This window comes from Canis aureus, chromosome 2 (assembly GCF_053574225.1).
Source record: "Canis aureus isolate CA01 chromosome 2, VMU_Caureus_v.1.0, whole genome shotgun sequence".
Classification (NCBI taxonomy): Eukaryota; Metazoa; Chordata; class Mammalia; order Carnivora; family Canidae; genus Canis; species Canis aureus.
In genome coordinates, this window is record NC_135612.1 from 72131404 (window position 1) to 72153030 (window position 21627).

Below are 21627 nucleotides of genomic sequence, written 5' to 3' on the forward strand. Positions count from 1 at the left end.
GGCTGGAGAAGCCTTCTGTGCATTCTGTAGGACAGTGTTCTCGAATCCAGGTCAGTGTCACTTGGGCTTGCAGATCACTGGGCCCCCCACTAGAGTTTTTGACTTGGTTTTGGGGGCTTGGGCCTGAGCAGCTGCACTTCCAGCAAGTTCCTGAGTGATGCAGTGGCTGCTTGTCTTGGGACTTTGAGAACCACCTCTATGGACACCCTCACCCGTTTAACAAATACAGGTCAATATGCCTGGGACCCTAAGGGTTTTGTGGTCCAGCCAAGTTTCAGACAAAAGCATTTACACGGGAACCCAGATGGTGCCCTGGGCGAATACAAACACAGAGAAAATCAAGCAGGAGTAGGGATGGGGGCGGGATGCTGTTTTACGTGGGTGCTCCGGGCAGGTGGCACTGGACCCCAGAGGGGAAAAAGGTGGGGCATCGAGCCAAGGGCTGGGGAGCCAGAGGAGTCAGAGCCCAGCCCAGCACCCACAGTGGTTTGCCAGACTCAGGATGGGGAAGGGAATTCCAAGCAGGGGAACAGAGTATGCGGAGACGCAGGGATGGAGGGAATGGGGGCAGAGCTCAGAGGGCCTGGAATGTCCTGATGAGGAGCTCACAGATTTGGGGGTGTCATGGGGAGCCTGTGAAGGGTTTTAAGCAGGGAAATGATGAAGAGTTTGGTTTTGGAAAGATCACACTGGCAGAAACAGAACAGATTGGCACGGAGGACACAAGGAAAATACTTATCCTCAGATGTGAGGTGTTGGGCAAGTGATTCAGCCCATCCGGGCCCTGGTTTCCTTGTCTGTGGATTGTGGGTAATTGTGTTGCCCACATCTGAGGATCTAACAGGTGAGTCTGCACGAAGGGCTCAGAGCAGAGTCGGCATAGAGTGTGCACCCTATAAAGGATCAGGAGCCTCTACCTCTCTAATTCTCTTCCACTTGAGGGAGGCTGTGTGTACCTCAGTGAGGCCGTGATCGTCCCCCAAGACCCCCCTTGCAAGGTGAGGAGGCAGAGAGCACCCGAGAATGAGCACAGAACTGGACCCCGGGCTGGGTCCTGCACCCCAAGCTTTCCAGCTGGTGAGTGCTGGGGAGTCACATAATCGCTTATACCTGAACCCCTCTTCTGTAACATCTGCACAGGGACCTCATGCCCCGAGGTGAAATGGGGGCCCTGAGGATGCGGGGGGGGGGGCGGCCCTTGTACACTACAGGGTCACGTGGGGGGGAAGGTGACGCTTTACAGCCTTCAGAGGACTTGTGAGAATTCCCCAGGAACAACACAGAGCTTCTACTCGGGGGGGAGGGGGGGAGCCCAGTTCCACAGGGCTGGGGGGCAGGCGGCTCTCCAGGCTGCATCTACATGGAAGCTGTAGGACAGAGGAGCCAGTCCCAGGCAGGGGCCCAGCAGGTGGCAGGTTGGGTCAGGGCAGGGAGGGGACACGGTAACGAGGGCCAGACCACACACAGCCTTGGATTCTATTCCAAGGGTGAAGGGATGACTGGAGGGTTTCAAGTAGGGAACAGCTCCTTTCTGCTTTTCAAGGAGGGGGGCAGCGTCCCCTCCCCAGCAGAGCTCGCCCGGGTCCCCGGCTGCCCACTGTCACGTCTCCCTGTTGATCATGGCCAGGTGTGACTCCACAAGGTTCTCCCCTCTCCACGTTCTTGAACAGGGCCTGGCACCCGACACCTGCCCGGTCAGCACATGTGCATGAGTGCCTGGCAGGGATTATTGTGACAAAGTGACAGAGTACAGAGTAAAGGTCGTGCCTGGTGGGAAAGGTCAAGGGGGCAAATATTAACTCACGTGTGTTCAGGGCTTACTTTGTGGCAGGTACCCTCCCACCACTTTATATAAATTCTCCACCAACCCCAGATGCAGATGCGGCTATGACTGACCCCATTCTACAGGTCAGGAAACTGAGGCTCGGGATACACTATAAGTCAGGGCGGGATTCGAATCCAAACTTACCTGACCCAAAAACCTGTATCCCTAATGCCATCCCATAGCTTTCCATCTATAACCAAAATGCTGCTTTTTATGGTCCCGGAAGGGAAAAAAAAATCACTGTGATGTGTGTTTGACATTCTTGGGTCCTTGAGCCTCTATTCCCGTTGAAGGGGGGAAATGTGTTTTTTTTTCAATATCCCTTTTTTAAATGCCAAATTTCTGAGGATTCTATCGAATGAGAACAGAACAGATGATTGCAAAGAGCAAAGAGGAAACCTCAGGGAATTAATCCGATGTGGAGGCCGGGACACTGGCTGTGAACTCAGCTGGCCACGATGGGAAGAGCCACAGCTTCCTGGGCGGCTGGCTGGCTGTTCCTCAGCTCTTGTGGCCTCTGTGCCTCTGTCTCCCCATCTCCCAAACCAGGTCGAAGACTTAATTAAATAGTTGAGGGCTTTACAAACCGTGGCATCATCTACTAGCTGGTGTTTGAATGATGCCCGTGACAACTACTGGGTCAGGTTCTTAGAAATCCTATATTCAGGGGGATCCCTGGGTGGCTCAGCAGTTTGGCACCTGCCTTTGGCCCAGGGCACAATCCTGGAGTCCCAGGATTGAGTCCCACGTCAGGCTCCTGGGATGGAGCCTGCTTCTCCTTCCTCCTGTGTCTCTGCCTCTCTCTCTGTGTGTGTCTATCATAAATAAATAAAAAATAAATCTTTAAAAAAATCCTATATTCAGCGGCTACTACTTTTGAAAATTACAGCTTACAGACAAGCGCAGTAAACCCATTACTGCCACAGGGCCTTTGTATTTGCTGCTTTTTGCGCAGACCCCAACGATTCACCCCGTCACATCATTTCACGCCTTCTTACCCTTTCTGACATCTGGGGTGCTTATATGTGTTATGAGTGTCCTCACTGGCTTCTAAGACCCTGCTCTCCAGGAAAGCAGGGACTTGGCTCACTGCCCCAGCTCCAGGGGCCAGACCAGTGCCTGGCACATGAGAGGTACTTGACTGGTAAATAACCATCGAAGGAAAGCAGGAAGCCACAAAACCTCGTTTTTGCCAGCACCCGGTTGTTTCTGGGCTTGCGGGCAGGAAACCCTCCCCTATGCCTGGGCATCAAACACAAATGACCAACTCCAGAAAATTCTGTTACAGGGAACAGATGTGCTCTGAAGTCTGAGTGTCTTTTACATTTTTGTAAATCCGGAGCCCCAAGATGCCAACTGGGGCTCCCACGCCTGCTGCTGTCACACGTGTGGTGCTCGGCAGGGACTGGGAGCAGCCAGCAGCGAGCGCCGTGGTGTCCAGATACCCCTGTGCCACGTCGGGAGAGTCTGGCCAAGCACTTCCACCTGCAGGGGGCACAGGACCCTCGAGGCACAGCCTGGAGGTGGAGCTGCTCCACACCGCCCAGAGTACAGATGAAGAAGCACCGAGTCCAGAGCAAGGAGGCATGGGGGGGCCCGTCCTCAGAATTCTATGGCACCGTGCGACAGAGGAGAGGCTCATCTGGTCTGAGTCAGGGCAACGGGGTGAGGGAAGGAGGGCAAGGAGGAATGACAGCTCATTCCCTTCCAGAACCAAAAAGGTAAGGAGACCCTGCTGGTGCCAATCTCCAGCCGCCCTCTCCCCCCCCACCCCCGTCCTTCCCTTTCCCTTCTCCTCTCCCCCCTACTCCCCTGGCCATTTGAGGGCACAGACAGGAGACCCTCTGCAAGCCAGGAAGAGCCCTCCCCAGCAACCAGATCCCAGATCGGCCAGTCCCTTGCTCTTGGGCTTCCAGCCACTAGAGCCGTGACCCACAGATGTCTGTTGTTGAAACCCCAAAATGTGGCATTTTGTTACGGTGCCTGAGCAGATGAAGACAGGCCCTTCCTGCCCTCCGGAACCCACAGCCACGGATCTCCATTTACAACTCCCCAAAACGGAGCAACTGTAAACTGCCAGAAACCACCTCTGAACCCTGTTACGTGCAGAATCCGATTCTGTAGGTCTGGGGTGGGGCCCGAGAGTCCGCGTTTCCAGCAGCTCCCAGGTGATGCCGCTGCCGGTCCGCGGACACACTTGGAGCAGCAGGAGCGGACATCCATCGGGCTTGTCATGTAAGGAGAGTCCTCCTTTCATTGACCGCCCACCGTGCTCCGGGCACAAGCTAATCGATTTGTATGTCTTGTCTCATCAAAGCCTCGGAGGGCACGTCATTCAGTGACTCGCCAGCGTTGGCTGATGCACGCATCTCCCTCTATTTTAACAGACGTGAGGACGGTTTTCATATTCGGAGGGGAAGGGTGCCTACCGTGGACCTTCAGCAGAACTTTCAACTAATTTGAAAATGATCCAGAGATACAGGAGAAGCGATTTCCGGCCTTGGGTCAAGCCATTAACCCTCTCCACGCTTAGGTACGTGAGCAAATGTAAAAGGAAGTGACTGGTCCCACGTGATCTTCACTAACACTCCAAAACCTTCGTATTTTAAGTGATTTTTCTGTCTTTAAGAGGTCCTTGTCCCCAATCTCCCCACACAGGCAGCTTGGTTCGCCAGCTTTTTTTTTTTTTTTTTTGTCTCTCTTTCTTTCCGTTTTCTTTCTTTCTCTCTTTCTTCTTTTTTAAATCACCCCACTCCCTTCCTTTCTTAGCACTTGGGACACGGTGCTTTCCCAGGAGTCACGGCCGAAAGCTGCATTGCCCTGTGTCTTTGGGGTGTGCTCCCTGCCTTATCATATATTCCAGACTTAGACCATAAGAAGCACCTTCGTGCATGAGATTTGAACTCTTGAGTCGGGTAATGGCTTTTTGGTTTAAACACACAAATTTCGTTCTGCTTTGAGCTGGGTTTTCTGAACAATCCCTCCATCCCCTGCACATTCAGCCAGCAAACCCCACAAAGGAGGCACAGTGCTGGCCATCAGATACAGGTCAGCACCCAGCTGCCCTGTCTGGTCTTACTGCTGCTACACCTGCCTAATCATGGTCTACACTCGGCAATACAAATAGCTGTCTACACTTGCTGGGAGCACTTCACATGTAAGAGTTCATTTAAACCCTACAACATCCGAGTGAGTAGGCATTATTTCCATCCTCACAAGGAAACCGAGGCCCAGAGAGGTTTGGCCTGGCCAAATCACTTGGCCAAGTCCACACAGCTAACAACCAGGAGAATAGGGCTCAAAGCCACACCATCTGATCTCAGTGTTTGTGTTTTGCAACCCCTCTGCCACCCCAAACTTGCCACACCATGCTGTGCTGCTGTCTGAAATGCTAGTCCCCTTTGGCGGCCACCTGGCATCTTCCTATTTATCTTCAAAACCTGGTTCAGCTGGGTCCTCCACTGGGCACCTTCCCAGCCTCCGGGAAGGAGACCCTTCCCTGCATGTCTTTGCAGGTGCATTCTGGCACGAGAGCCTCAGCCACACGGGTTGGTCCGGATCTGTGCTGTGTTTGTGCTCCCCACCAGGCTGGGGGTGCCCCCAGGCCACTCTTCACTCTCCATGTGACCGTCACAGAGGTGGCGGAGAGGCAGTGTCCTTGAAGGCAAATGCCCACGCCTATATCCCTGTGCCAAGATCTTGATGGTACCCGTCAGAAGCCCCTCTTCCCCCCTTCCCTCCCTGCTCCATCCTGCAATGCCCCTCCCGGCAAGGCTGACCATGACTCTGGTCACTGTCACTGCAGATTCTTGGGCTGCATCCTCAGTGGCTTGCCCTGAGCCAGCAACTTGCCCACCCACTTGCCACAAGGATTCCAAGACCTCCCCTCTCCCTTTTATCACCCCCGGCCCCCTGCTGTGCCTCCTCATGAACAGCGTGGCCTGAGCTCCCTCAGATCTCGAGGTGGCCCTGGGAGTGGGCACAAAGCAGCAGCTTCACCACTGTCACCTCCTTCCCCTCTCCCATCCCCACCTCCTCCCCCTCTGCTCAGAAGCCTGGGCCTGGGCCTCACCTCCCCACTGGCCTCACTCATCCCTTCTGCACATCAGACCTCCTCAATCAATGGATTGATGCCTTTCCCTTCACCTCTCTCTAACCTCTCGCCCCCCTTCACCCCTCGCTGTTCCAATCTGCTCAGGAATCTCCCCAGTAATGGAAGCTCTCCCTCCCTCTACACGGGTGTGTGTGCGCACACCTGTGCCCTCTGGCTGTGCACACATTGCTTCAGAGCCTGGGTGCTAGGGAGCAGATGAGCAGATGCTACCAGCACAGAGAGGGCAGCGCGGGGATGGAGGGGACAGCCAGGCTGGGGTCACGGGGGCTGCCTGCCTGTCTTGTCAACCAAACCAAGCCTTGAATGAGGAGCCCTCCCAGTCTGATGGTGCCCCCTCCCCTTCACCATCTCTTTTCACTCCCGCACCACATGGTGTCTGGCTGTGCACACACACCCCCCCCCCCCGCGTGCTTTCCTCCGATCCGCAGTGGGGGGCTGTGCTGTCTTCAGACAGGACTCTCCCCTACCCCTTCCTGATGTCGCCTCCCCGCTGCTCACCCGGGTCCTTCCTCACCAGTGGCACTCCCTACCAGCTGTGTGACCTTCAGGCACGTGCCTTAACCTTCTTGAGCTCCAGTGTTCTCATCAGAAGGGACATCACGATCCCCACCCTGCAGGGGAACACCTCCCACCGCCTCAAGGGTCTCTGATGGTGAGCACCCAGCAAGTGTTGGAGCATCTGCTGCTGCCTCGTCATGCCCATTATCACCCTGGAGTCCTGGCAGCCTGGTTCCCTGCGTGCCGGGCAGCACGTGACACTCACACGGGGCCCCAAACCTTGGAATACGTTTAGGTTTTCAGAGTTAACAACTAACACGGCTACCAGGTCCAGTCTTCGGATTGGCCGTCATCACAAAATACAGCAAAAGAAAGCAAACCTGTTCAGCTACGCCTCCTGGTTTGATGAACCTGACGTTCAAATAGAACACAGATGCTGGAGGGAGAGGCCCCAGGGGACACCGGCCCTGGCTTGAGCGACCACTCAGCAGGGGGTGGGCCCTATCGCTGAAATGTGTACCAGAAAACCGGTTTGCATACGCCACGCCCCTCTGCCGAGAATGCACCTGCTGCGTTGTGAGGACACCCACGAGAGGACATGCCCTGCTTCACGGGAACTGCGCTCTGCTGCCAGCTGGCCATCAAACATGCCTGGAACACCCAGGTGCCCGTCAGAGGGGTCAGAGGCTGGGGAGAGGGCAAGAGGCACCTTGTGCCCGCCACCCGCCCCTCACCTGCTGGGCCTGCTGCAGCAGCTCCATGCGCTCCCGCAGGACCTGGCTGTCGAACTCCCGGCTCTGCCTCAGGATCTGCCGGCGCACCTTCTCCACGGCGGCCTGCAGGTCCTCCCGCTGGCCCTCGCTCAGCGCCTCGCTGGCCCTCCGCCCTGGCTCTTGCTGCAGCGCGTTGTACAGCGTGGCCTCCAGCTCCTGGATTTTCTGAGTGGCCCAAATCACAGACAGTGGAAGATCACAAATGGGTGGACGGTAGCGGCCAGGACACTGCAGCTGCGGGGGGCAGAGCTGGCCATCTCAGGCAGGGAGGGGAGCGTGCAGGGGCCTAGCAGAGCAGCCAGCAGGCACGGGCGGGGGGGGGCGGGGGGAGCGGGGGAGCCCCTTGCAGCCCCGTGCACACTCTTTCGAGAACATGTCTAACTCTATTCAATCAAGATGCCCTACTCTGTGCAGGACAGGACAAGGGCTATAAGAAGGAATCATCAGAACTGCCCCTTGAAACGTGCGATTCAAAGAGAGGTTTGGCTCCGCCAGTTTTCAGTCCCCATTTATTCCACCCACCCCCACCTTGGGAACAGATCTCCCCTTTTATCGTGGGCATCAGTGGGAAAATATGTCTCAAATCGCACACACACACGTGGTTTTCAGCCAGCTAGTTCGGAATGCCACTTTAATCTAGAGCGAGTGGTGACAAAGTTCTAACCGTGCCCTCCCTTTGTTAGCAAAGCAGATGAGAGATTAGTGGCCAACCGAAGGCTCCTTGTGAAAGGCGAGAGTTTTAATCGTTAGAGGAAGTTATTTCTTTTCTACTTCACCCCCAAGACACTTAAATATAGTTACCTCATGGGAATATCTAGGGACAAAAGAGAAAATTATCTCCTTTTCTGCTTCCCTAAGTCCCCACCCACATGGTCCTCAAACACAAACCCCGTCCTGGGCCAGGCTAACTGTCCCTCTGGTCGTTGTCACTGCAAATTCTTGGTCTCCACCCTCCGCAGCCAGTCCTACATCAGCAACCTCCGCACTACAGGGCTTCCAGCTGAAAGATCTAGGAACTAGGGAATGGATCCCTGTCTTCCTAAGACCATTTGACCAATGTTCAGTTTGGATGGAAACTGCCAAGAAGAGGTGAGAGGAGGCTTGAGGCAGGAGTGGGGGGGTGAGGGGGATGTTACTCTGGCAAGCCTCTGCAGCTGTCTGGCACCACCCCCACCCTGCCCTGCCTCCAGACCCATCAGCCCAGAGCCAGTCTTGACCTACAGGCATCATCACCGCCCCTCGCCTGACCCCAAAGGACCCCCTTGGGAAATGAGAGGGTGGAATTCTGTTCCCTGGCACAGCCCAGGGGTCCCCATATGGGCTCCACACAGAGCCAGAGCTTGCCGGTACCCACTGGCTCACCCCTCCCCATTCAGCAGCTGAGCTTCCAGGACACCTCAGGCCACCAGCTTCCAGCAAGGACCCTGCCACCCAATTCCAGAAGACCCACTGTGGACCTGCCCCATCTCACTCAGTGCGATGATGAAGGAACGCCAGCTTGCATGCGGCACCTGCCATCCTCACTCCTGCCCGGGCACAGGGCACCACCACCATGTTATTCCCTGACCGTTCAAGCCGATCCAGCACGGCATCAGAACGCAATCACACCTCGGGCCTCCAAGACCCCTGAGGCTTTGGAAGGAACGCAGTTTCTACATGGTGGCACGATCAGCTCTCCCAGGGGCCTCCTCTGCAGAACCAGGACTCGGAGGGGCCCCCCCAGGGCCTTCCTGCAGACTGTACTCCAACAGCAAAGGGTGGACACCAAGCTTTTCCAAAATGTGTTGAAAATCACCAATCCTGCCAGATGTCCCTTGAAAAGACAGCCCATGACCCAGTGAGCTTGGCCAAGTACTTGCTTACATCCCTCTCAGAGCCCCGGCCCATCCTTCAACCTTCATCAGATTAAGGGCCCAAGAAACCCTTCAGAGTTTTCCAAACTTGGCCCATTGCCTTCGATGCCTATGGATCTCCTTAAATCACGTTCCTCATAACTTTCTGGGAAACGCTAGGGAGACAGATGAGGCCTGGTGTGAGAAAGGTGTTCACAAAAGGATAGAGTCAAGGCAAAACCAGCGAGGGAACAGTTGAGTGTGAGCAATCCTCCCAGAGAAGGAGGAGACATTTCTATCTTTAAATTGCCCTCTGCACCGTTAGAACATCTTGTGCCCAAAAGGAAGCGCTGGGAGGGTAAATGCGTGGTCCCGGTGAGGCTCGGTTCCCGGGACCTGTGACTTCTCTGGCCCAGGGCTCAGAACCCAGATGCCGATGGTCTTGGGGAGGTGGGCCAGCCCCCGTGCCCAGGCTACTGGCTCTCCGTCTTCCCAGACATGCTCACGGAAAACGAGGGTTTGCGATCTTTTTTTTCAGTTGTTGACTCTGCATGATTTAGGTACAAACTATTCCATAAAATGATTTTTAACTACAGATGACCAGGACAAAGACTTGCTAGAGACTTTGTGGACTGTGCTGCTTCTTCCTGCAAGAAGGGACGCTGAACTCTCCATTCTCTGTGCTGTGGGGACACCTGGTGGGGCCTGTATTATCTCCCTGTCTCACTCGGTGGCCAGAGAGTCCTCAAAGTCGTATGACATGTGAACTAGGATGGGATCTCAGTTTTAGCTCATCACCAGGAAGCCCGGGACAAATTTCTGACCCAAACGCAGTATGGCATAGGACCTCACAACAAGTCAGTTTTATTCTGATGACCACCGGCCCCTGCTCTCAATGTTTTGCCTCCCTGTTCCTTGGCGACTTACCCTCATTCTTGTTCACAGGAAAACTTGCTTTGGAGTTTTATGCACAAACAAGCATTTAAGTATAACAAACACCTAAGAAAGACAGCTTCTTCTCACTTGTCTCAAACAATTACTAGAGTTGAATAAGCATGCCTAAAGAAACCATACAGCTAAGTGATTTTTTGGAAAATCATGATTGATTTGGACAAAAGTGACAATTTCCCTTGAAATGAAGTACAGTCATTCCGGGCAGAACAGAGACAGGGCATTTTGATGGCACCCACGTGGCACCGGTGGGGCCCCTAAACATGGCATGAGCCCCAAAGGGAAACATAGCCTCTGAGGTCAAGTCTAACAAGCCAAAGTGACCAACCCACTTCTGGTCCTACCAGGTAAGCCTGGTCGAGGGCTTCCTTCCTGTAGTCCAGCTCCTCCTCCAGGTAGCCCTTCTGCCTGCTGAACAGGTCCTGAAAAAGAGGAGGCCCCCCCAAGATCAAGATCAGCGTGAGAAGCTGTCCCAGCGAGGCTCTTCAGAGCCCACCTACTCACCTCTGCTAGAGAGTGACAGTCCCACCAGCTGAGGACCCGCCAGGTGCTCAAGTGGGAAGGGAGTGATGGTCTGCCCTGCTCGCCCCTCGCATGAGTCTTCCTGCAGGAGCCTTGCAGACCCAGGGAGACATGATCAAGCCTGTCCCACCTCCTCTTGGCTTCCCTTCCTCATGGGTGCCTGACTGCACCAAAGCGACACCCCTCCAACCCAGTGCCCAAGCAGGAATCCTTTTCAGTTCCTCTTGTCTCATCCTGATGGGCCCTGAAGACCCATCTCAAGAGTTCTCAGATGTGGCTCTTCCTCCTCACATGGACGGCATCCCCCACCTCTTGACTAGTCTCACTGCTGTGTGCCTCCTTCCCACGCCCGGTCACTCCTCCAGTCCCTGCAAGCATGGTCCATCCAGAATGCAAATCTCTATTACTGATTGGAAGGATCCTAAGGCAGGAGCTCATCTACTGCAGGCCCTTGGCTTCGCAGATGAGGAAACAGGACCGGAGAAGATCAGTGCCTTGCCCTAGATGCCACAGTGTCCTGGTGGCAGAGGAGGGACTAGATTCCAAGCCAGGGCTCTCTCACACCCTGGTGCTTCCAGGCTGTAAGCGATTCCTTCTCCCTTCTGTTTTCACTTCCCGCTTCTATTTGCAAAACTTGAATTGGTCTTTGAAGACTCAAGAACCATTTCTTCTGGGAAGCCCTCTCTGACATCCTCAGGCTGGGTAAAAGAGACCCCCTCTATGCCATAGCCCTCTGGTGAATAACCACCACCGCCGCCATTTATCGGGTACCTGGACGCACCAAGCACTGTGCAAAACTGACTGTGCCTCTCACATCTCTCATCCATTTGCTTACTCACTTACTCACTTACTCATTCACTCACTCATCCCTACAGCCCAGCAGGTGGAACTTGGAATCCCCCACTTAGCAATGAGGAAATGAAGGGCCAATGTATCTTCCCAAACTCTCATGGCCATTAAGGAGGCCAGCAAAGCTGGGAGGACCATCTGGGTGTCTCTGGAGCCACTGGGCCAAGTGCCTCAGCATTGCCCACATGTTACTCTAACGTCCTCAGGCTGCATGGGGGTATTGGCTCATGAGCACACATTCCCACAGCCTTGTGGGCAGCTATAGCTCCTCAAGGTGGGGACCCAGCATATTCATTACCAGACCAGTAACCCTGGCATGGCACTGGGATAACAGAGGTTCCAAAAATATATATTAAGTGAATGAGTGAGTGAGTGTAAGAGTAAGTGAATGGATGACAATTACCTGGAACAGCCATTACGGAAAAAGCAAAATTTCAAAATGCAAGGAAATAAATGCATACAAAAGTACACGCAAGGAGGCCCCTGGGTGGCTCAGTTGGCTGCGCATCCGACTCTTGATTTTGGCTCAGGTCATGATCTCAGAGTTGGGAGATCAAGTCCTGTGTCAGGCTCTGTGCTGGGCGTGGAGTCTGCTTGAGATTCTCTCACTCTCCCTCTCCCTCTGCCCCTCCCCCTGCTCATTCTCTCTCTCTCTCTCTCTCAAATAAATAAAAAAATAAAATCTTAAAAAAAAAATAATACATGCAAGACCTCCCTGGGAAGGAAAGTGCACCCTTTCCACCCTCCTGCCTCCCAGAGGGCTGTCTTTTACCTTTTCCCTCTCCAGGTCCAGCATCTTCTGAGTCAGGGCCGCCTCAGTTCCCTCTATTTGCTTCAGCCACTGGAAAACAGCAGGGACAGAGGGCCAGGACATGAGAACCCATGCCGGCGGGGGGCCTCCCACCAAAGCTGAGTGCGCAGGGGCCTCTTCCTCAACGAGGCTCCTGGCCTCCCCGGCCCATCTCAGCATGGCCTTCAGGGCCATGAAACAGGGCCATTGTCTGTACAGGTGTTCAGCTTTGACAGATGTTTGCTCAGGGATCAATCAGGTCTTGGATATACATGCATGTGTGCGTGTGTGCGTGCGTGTACGTGTGCATGAGTGTCAGTATGTGTGTCCCATTGCATCTGCGTGTCCAGGAGGGAGTTGGTGTGCATGCTGTGGGAGCCTGACTCAGCACACAGTGGGCCCCTGGGTGCATCTGGGGGCTCTGCGGCTGGGTGGCTGAGTGTCACTGAGGTCTGCTGAGTGCTGTGATGGTGGCTTCATGCTGGGGACCTCATCCAGCCCTTCACTCCCGCCCCATGGCATAAGCAGCATCACCCGTTTTATAGGTGAAGACATGGATGCCTAGTTAAATCACTTGTCCAAGGTCACACAGGTGGGCAATGGGGATTTCTAACCCAGCCTGCAAAACTGCCACTGCAGTGGCACCCCCGATCGGCCAGGTGCACCGTGGAGTGAGGGGTGTGCTGAGTCCCAGGGCACGAGGGTGCTGAAGTAGGCCAGCGAGCACCCACCAAGGGCAGGTGACAGGGACAGTCTGCCTCTTCCTGGGTCTGGGCTGGCGGTGAGCAGGAGGCGGGCAGCTGTTTCTCAGGATGGAGGTATGTAGGTGTGTCTTTATGAGGAGCCCACCCAAGAGATGGGCTGGTGGGTGGACCTGTGGGGGGGTTGGAGGGGGTGTCCGAGGGCAGGGGTGTGTCCATGCTTGACAGTGTGTGTGAATGTGTGCATTCGGCACAGTACACAGCCTCCTTGCCTCCAGCCTGGGGACCGCGCCCCCCTTTCCTAGCCTCCCAGCCCCACTTAGCAGCCCCATGATCCTCCTGGCTTTTCTTCTCCTCCCCTGCCTGAGGCTCCCCCTCCCCTTACAGCCCTGCCCTTGGCTTCCCCCCTCGCTCCTCCCCCGCCCCATGGGTTCTGCGTGCCTCTGTGCTCCCTCAGCTCTCTGCAGTATCTCCCTGCAGCCCAGACAGCCCCCACGTCTCTCTTGATGCCACCCGAGCCTCCCTGGTCCCTCTGATGGGGAAGAGGCCGCTTTCACCCAAACCAGGATGCAGGGAACAGCCTTGATTTCTCCATCCCCTCCCCTTTCCCTTCCCCCTTCCACACGTTGGTCCCAACTGCTCCTGTTTCAAACACCCACCTGCTGCACACCACGGCCCCACCCCTCCAGGCTGCTGTCTGGACCAAAGCCCTCTCTGCTTTCAAGCACAGGTCCTCTCAAAACCCCAATTGTGCTGAAAGCCCTCAGGGACACCCCATCACTCCTGACACTGCTGGCCCCCCAGCCAAGCCAGCTTCGCCTCAGGGCCTCTGCACATGCTACTGTCCCTACCTGGAATGCCACTACCTCTCCCACCCCTGGCCTCGGCCCCAGGCCTTCTCTGAACTAACAGCTATTCAGCCTTCAGGCCTGAGTTGGCTGTCGCCTCCTCCAGGAAGCCCGCCCTGCTTCCTGAGTGTCCTGGGGTCAGGTGCCCTCCAGCATCCCTCCAGCATCCTACCAATGGCTCTCATAGCACTCACCTGACCAATTGCTGTTGTCTGTTTCCCTCCCACAGAAGCCCAAAGGCAGGGACCATATCTGACATGTTGTTACACTTCCTTACCCAGCACGGGCCTGGGATGAAGCATGTGCCCAGCAAACATTTGCTGAACGAGGGCAGAACATAAGAGTGTGGAGGTCTGGCGGGAGGGACGGGGTGGATGCTGGTTCCATGGAGGGAACGAGACTAGATAAAGCCGTGATCACACGGCTTCCCCCAACATCAGAGTGAGCTTGGCTCCAAGAGTGGACCCCCTGAGCCAGCAGCAGATGCATGTGCCCAAAACAGAGCATTTTGTTAGATGTTGTTGAGGATGCACAATGCCTTACAAATAGATAAGCATATTTTTGGCGGGAAATGAAAAATGTTTCACTTTTAATATCCTAAGACAAGCAGTCCTAAAAAGATTAAAACTTAAGTGGAAAAAAATCAAAACTCAGTTTTGAATCATTACAACAAGCTGCTCTTAGAATAGGTTTAGAATATGGTGTCCAGTTTCTTCTTACTGTTAAAAAAAAAAAAAGATTGACATGCATCTTATGCATAGAAAGAAAAAAATTGACAAGTGCTTCTTGGCAATTGAAAGAGTAAAATGAGGGCAGAAAACACTGGCCATGAGCATCCTGCGCTTGTGAGGTCACGAATTTTGTATCGAGGAGAGTCCACCAGGTAGACCCCAGGCCACGCCCGGAGAGTAAGCACCCAAATGCAAATGGTTTGCACCATCCTCCAGGAGGGAGAGGTGTGGGGACACCTGTCCCCCCAAGCCCTCTGGGGAGAAGTGAGACAGCCTACAGGGAGGACATTCTGTAGGAAGCCAGGTCTTTGCCCACAGGTGCAGGGCCCCAGAGCTGGGGGCTCTCTCCTCTAAGACCCAACTCTCCCTTGGAGACAGTCCTGAGACCTTAATGCCAGGCCAACTATTGGAAAGCTTGACTGTGGCCACAGGCCTACGCTGAATTCACTCACCCATTGCAACCAGTGAGAACACAATTTTTTTTAAAAAAATCTTCCATCTGTCTGATTGGTTTTGACTGTTTCTCAACTAGTTTTGAACTTGAAGGAGCTTCATAAAGAAGAAGTGTGACTCAGGCTCCTGGCTGGCTCAGTTGGTTAGGCATCGGACTCTTGATTTCAGCTCAGGTCATGATCTCGGGGTTGTGGGATTGGGCCCCATGTTGGGATCTGCACTAGGGGTGGAACCTTGGGATTCTTGGGATCCTCTCTCTCCCTATCCCTCTGCCCCTCCCATCACTTCTCTCTCTACATCTCTAAAAATAAATAAATAAAATTAAAAAAAAAAAAAAGCAGTGTGATTCATGACCACCTGTAAACCCTCAGATGTCCTAGGTTCAAGTTCCTTTGCTGGGCATGTGCTGTGGGCAGAGGACGTAGGGTAAGGACAGATGTGGCTCTGACCTTGGACTCTGCTAACCATCAAGAGGGAATGGGGCTTCCCCAGGCAAGGATAGGAGCAAGATAAGCCCCCAGAGTAAGATGCCCTGGCAAAGTCATCCAGGAGCACTGTGTGGCATTCCTAATTAGAGTTGCACCTCACGTATATGCTACAGTGCTATATGCACTGTGCCTCCAAATAATACCTCAGTTTAGTCAGATACTGACACTGAGTGACAATTTTTAAAACAACATGCATTTGGGGGATGCTTGGGTGGCTCAGTGATTGGGCGCCTGTCTTCGGCACAGGTTGTAATCCTGGAGTCCTGGATTGAGTCCTGCATCAGGGTCCCCAGAGTGAGCCTGCTTCTCCCTCTGCCTGTGTCTCTGCCTCTATTTCTGTGTCTCTCATGAATAAATAAATAAAATCTTTAAAAAAAAAATCATGCATTTGGTGTGTGCGTGGGGGGTGGGGCTCCAATCCCACTGTCAGCTCAAGAGCTCCAACTCATGCATGCTTGCTCAAGACTGTCCCCATTCCAGCGCTGATATCCCCACATCCTAGGAACCCTAGGACCAGGCAAACTGGGCAGTCTATTTTGGCTGGGGAGGGGGTCCTGTCAGGGCTCTCAGCTGGCCCTGCAGCTGGTCCCACCTTTCCTCTTGGGGCCACTCTCAGCACCGACATTCCCTGTAGGGGGACATCTAGCACTCCCAAACCTACAAGATCTTTAGACACAAACCTGTGGCAGGGCTGGCATCTCCTAGACCCAATTTGAGAAAATGGGAAAATTCTGGTGTGAGCCACTGCTCAAGGACTGTCCCAGTTGGGGAGTGGGCCCCTCTCATCTGCACCCAGTTGGCTGGTGAAGCTTGGGGTGGGGTGACGGGTCAAAGAAGACAGTTGCTGTGGGCCACACAGGGGCTCGAAGGGGGTGCATCGCTAATCTTGCACAGTTGCTGAGAGGAAAAGGAGCAGATCTGAGGTGGGGGACCTGAGGCTGCAGGTCTGGACACCCACTATTTGCCAGGCTGTGGAGCAGAATGTATCAGGGAGGGTCTGGGTGGGAGAAGGAAGTGGGGGCTACTCTCAGCAAGGCTGTGAACTCCCTACAGTGTATGGCCTTCCAAGAGACTCTGGGGGTTGAAGAGAGGGAGGCCCCCAGGCTTGCTGCCCAATCCCACCCCAAACCAGCCACTCAAGTCACAGATGATTCCTGCTCTTGATTCACCATCTACCATTGTTGGCTAAACCCCTTTGCCCTGGATGCTTAGTAGCAATATTTGGTTCTGCTTAAAAATGCCATGTCCTGGAGTCCCAACTCTAACCCTGCAAGGTCTGCAGACTCAGTTTTGTGGCTCTGAGTGATCCAGAGACCAATCTGCGAAGGCCCCTGCAGTCGGCAAGTGGTGGGCCAGGAGTCCACCCAGGAGGGGCCTCCCAGGGGATGAAGAAGGAATTGCTGGGCCTGACATCACCATATCCTCCAGGGAGCGCTCAGTGCTAAACTGAGTCATGAGTGTTTACTAGGGACTTGATGTAACACTCCCCAGAGCACTGCTAGCGGAGGCTAGGCCGTCACGTTTGGATACGTTGGTGAGAGGGAGGTTTACTGAATGTGAACCATGTGCCTAATGCTGTACGGTCACCTGCCGCTAATGGGCCAGCAGCCAGCCGGGTGTGAGTCAGCATCACCCCCTGTCCACCTGGGGACGTAGGCTCAGCCAGGTGAAGTGACGTGGGGGGTAACTTACCTCCTGTGTGACCTCGGGCAAGGCTTTGCCTAAGTCTGTTCCCAAAACCTAGTATCCTTCGCATGACTAGGGAGGAAGGACAGTAGTCCAGGGAAGAAAACTATTTCTATTTTCAACGTCCTTCCAAAAATTCTGGAAAGAATCTTGATTATGATCACTAAAGACTTCATTGGGACTAAACTAGTATTTTAAAGTTTAACTCCTGTGCTTTGAAAGGAAAAGCTCTCCAGATGGGACTGCATAAAAGTTATGTGTACCTAAAATATCCCAAACAAAAGGAAAAGGTAAACAAACCAGGAATGTATTTTTAACAAGCACAACAAAAAGCTATTAAGCTTTTTATACGTAAAGCACACAGAGAAGTCAGGAAGAAACACCGTACTCATGACAAACACGTATTGAATAAATGTATGAATATACGAATGAATTAATGAATTAATGAACGGACGAAGAACAAACAAACCCAATGGAAATCGTCAAAAGAAATGTAATTACAATTCACAAAGAAGGAAGAAAACAGATAATACACAATAAAAACCCAATATCACTAGCACTCAAATCAATGCAAAAGGAAACATGACCATCATGTAATTTTAGCCTATGGAACTGGCAGGGGTCTTTAGTGGTGACACGCCGGGGTGAACGTGGAACCAGCAATGTGGTCACACTCAGGTGATATTGGTACCAGAGGAACTGGTACCACTTTTCTCGAATTTTGACAACATTCAATCTCTGAAAAGCCTCCCTACCAGTTGGCCCAGTGATTCCACACCTAGAATTTATCCTGAAGAACTGTTTTCAAAGATGAGCAGGAATCTACGGTAAAGACATTCACCGCTGCGTAAGGATAAATGGGGGGGGGGGGGATGGAAAGGCCCTAAATATCTAATAGCTGAGGACTAATTAGCTTACGGTTTAACCGCAGGGTAGAAGGATGGAGGGGGGGACCCTAGGAGGCAGAGTGAAAAATTGGAAGCCAGGTACGATTTCAACTAAGTCTAAAAAATAGAAAACCTGGTAGGAAATGCACCCCAGCGAGGCAGATGCTTTCCTGGGCGGGGCTTTCCTTTGCTCGGGAGCTAAGCTCTCCAGGGTAAGCAGGTGCGGCTCCGGGCGGGAAAGGAAGAGCATGCGCGTGCACATGCAGACGGGACGAGGGGGGCAGGCCCCGGAGCCAAGCGAGACACCCGCGTGCAGGTTCCTGCGGGGCGCCGGGAAGCTCGCACACGGTGCACGGACAGCAGTGCCGCGGGGCTCTCTACCTTTTCACACAGGGCAAGCACAGTTCCAGCCTGGATTATTGCAACCTGTTCTTCGTTCCTCAAATTCTACAACACAAAAATGGGGGAAGGGCGTTTTACACTGGACCCCACATCCACGCGCAGGCAGCGCTGACCGGCTCTGATGCCCGGCCCGAGAGGCGACCCCGGGGCCCGGCCTCCACTCTCTGAAGGCGCCGGCCTTGAAACGCAGCCGTGTCCTACCTGGGGCCAGGCCTTTTGGAGAGAAGGGCCTGTCTGAGCCAATCTTTAAATGAGGGCAAAAGGACCACGATCTGATGTCGGGAATCTTGAGGGATCCCGGTCTCCCTCTGGGTGCTTGTTTGTGCGCCCTTGCAGGAGCAAGGGAGGAGCTAAATCCAGAAGCTAAGTCTGGAAGACCCCCCCTCCCATCCCGCCCCGAGACACCGCAACCCCCCTGTGCCAGCGTGACCCACCCCTGCCCCTGACAGCGCCACCCGCCCATGACAGCACCATCCACCAGTGACAGCGTGATCCACCCGTGACAGCGCGAGCCACTCGTGACCGTGTGATCCACACATGGCAGCGCGACCCCCCCCACCACCCGGTGACAGCGTGGCCCGCCCAGCCCCGCAGGGGGCACGGCCACACAGAAGCCTTACACTGCATATGTCAGATCTCTTCGGTTAGGAAGAAACCAAACCAAAAGGGAAGAAAAGGCACACACAGCACACCCAGGTGGAGACAAGAGCGCGAGCAGAAGCCGACCGGCATAGTTACCCCGTTATCGCCAAGGATATCTAGCTTCTTCATAAGTTCAGAAACATTCACATCCTGGAAAAGATTGCCAACGTTCATTTTGCGGGAGCTGCCAAGCCCGCGCAGACCGGTCTCTAAGCGCCGCGGCCTCGTCCGTCCCTCTCGCCCCGCGCCGCGGGGGCCAAGCGCTCCTGGCAGCTCCTTCGGGGTCGAGGGAGAGAAGGCAGTGACTGCCACTCATCCGCTGAGCTTTCCAGAAAGGCCCGAGGACTGGCGGGGTCAGGAGGACCCCAGCCCACAGCCGCCTCTCCCGCCCCCTCACTCACTGCGCCAGGCTGCTGTGCTCAGTGCGGTTCTGATGTCACCCCCACTTCACGCCAGGTCACGTCTCGGGGTGGGTGCTGCCATTCAGACCTCACACGCATGAGACCACGGCTCCGAGAGCTCGCAGCCTGGAGCTGGGAAGTGGCCGAGCTGGGGTGCGCCCTCAAAGCTGCGTCCCACGGCTCTGCCCTTTTAGCACGGGTACAAATGGAGTGACATTTGGTGACACTCTGAAAAATGAACTCTGGCTTTCAAAATATGGTGGGGGTGGGTGGGTTGGGCTGTCTCCTGACCATCGGTTCTATGTCTGGCACAAAGGCACAATCCCCCTTTACTAAAGGCCGAGCCTGGCATTGGAGTGGGCCCCTGGCGGTGGGTTTAGTGGAGGCACCCCCCAAGCACGCTACCTTCACTCCTTCCTGGTGACAGAACAGTTGGAGAGCGCTGCTGTTGTTCTCGGGGAAGGTGGTGATTTGGAGGTTAAATGCTGGCGACCTCCGCTCTCTCTCCTGGAGAAAAGATTTGGTTTAAAAACAGAACTTTATTGGATTATTTACCACTTGCCATTTTTCCCACGTTACGCAGCAAAAACCAAGGCATTCCAGTTGGCAAAGGTGTTACTAAAAGGAGCACAATTCAGACTCCCATCTCCTGGTCTGCGAAGGCCCACGCCGTGGTCCCGGCCTCTGCCACATACTGGATCTCCTGTAGAAATGTGTCTACTTCTTACCTACTCAGCTAGGAAGAAATGGTTAACAAGGTGTCTGGTGTTCACCTGCTGTGAGATGGAAGCCCACGGAACCACAGATCATCATTCAGTTCTCCATTAGAACAAGCGCGTGAAATCTCAACAGACAACACAGGTACCAGCTACCGTGTGTCCCCTGTGGCACATCACTCTCTCATTGAATCCTTACACAATCCCACGAGACAGGCATTATCACTTTCATTTGGTAGACAGGGAGGCTCGAGGGGGGCCCATCCTGGTCCCTCTCTACTGGGCAGCAGGACCAGGACACAAACCCTGGATCCACTTTTTTTTTTTTCAATAGAATCTGCTGACTTTGTTCACAATTTTTTTTTTTTGAAACGTACTAATACATCAGTGATCATTCTATCCCTTTCTGAGGCTGATAGTCAGATTTCCACTCCTGAGGAAGGAAAAAGCAAGAATTTTCCCAGAAGAGGTGCTTATTAATCATACATAAAGCGACACGTTTAAAAAAAAAAAAAAAAAGGACAGGAGAAGCCCAGTGATTTATAGGGATATATTACATAGATCTGCCTTTAAAACTTGAGCGACAGACAGGCTAGCTTTATGGCAAGGCCAGCAGAGAAGAGCTTTCCACATTATACCTTTAGATCAAATTGCTTTTATTTTCTAAAAATGACAGTAAGACAAGTAAGCATGCTTTGGACCATTCCTGCAAAACCTAGTGACAGCTTCCATGGGTCTCTTTAGTCACTCCACTAAGAACTGTAACCAAATGAGCACTAGCTTGGATGGTGGGACCTAGCTCTTGATGAGGCTAACGGAGAGAGGAAGGGGAGCCAGTCACTCAGTTAACTCTGCCAAAGCCTCACCTGGCTAACCTGGTTTGAAGCTACTCAGGGGGAATAGTTTATTCCTCTTATTAGCCAAAAAGACCAAAATTCACAATGGCTTCCTTCCGTGGATGCCTTTCTACCTACAATCCTTAGATGGAGTCTTCATTGAAAAGGTGACAATGGAAAGCTCATATTTGATACGAACAAAAGTCAGAAAATTGGTTTCTCACGGCTCTGAAAGATGGTGGAGACAAAGAAAACTCTAGCACACTGAGCAATACTCATGGAAATCTCATGAGAAAGACACATGACAAAGTCCTGTGAAAGGCTTCCTCGCTGGCCCAGGTGGGCACAGTGACCTCGCTTGGCTTCCGACTCCTACTGCATGAACGGAAGAGCCCGTTCGTGCCCAAGCAAGAGTTGAGTAGCAGGGTAATACTTGGTTTGGAGACATTCAGGCCATAGGCCATGCCAACACGACAAAGGAAAGGATGGTAAGTTCTAGTGCAAACAAGTGTAACGGAAGCCAGGAGGAGGAAACAGACCCAGCGGGACATTGGTGTTGCAAGGGTGCTCGCTTTTTCCTGCGGGATCCGTGCATGCAAAGGCTTCAGCGGAGGGACAGCGGGGCTGTGACAGGTGCTCAGAGAAACGGGTCACAAACGTAGCTGATGTTTCAAATGTGGAT

The 21627-nt window shown here is 53.6% G+C and overlaps 1 protein-coding gene across 1 annotated transcript in view; it reads right to left on the reverse strand.

The window, feature by feature from the left end:
* JAKMIP1 (janus kinase and microtubule interacting protein 1) overlaps positions 1–21627 on the reverse strand; it is a 140568-nt gene that overhangs the window by 5495 nt on the left and 113446 nt on the right. Inside the window, exons 15-20 of the mRNA XM_077878720.1 lie at positions 19799–19900; positions 19089–19142; positions 18330–18395; positions 12137–12205; positions 10338–10415; positions 7172–7375 (exon numbers count right to left, since the gene is read on the reverse strand). Of these exons, the coding sequence (XP_077734846.1) occupies positions 7172–7375; positions 10338–10415; positions 12137–12205; positions 18330–18395; positions 19089–19142; positions 19799–19900 (573 nt within the window). The remainder of the gene's footprint in view (positions 1–7171; positions 7376–10337; positions 10416–12136; positions 12206–18329; positions 18396–19088; positions 19143–19798; positions 19901–21627) is intronic.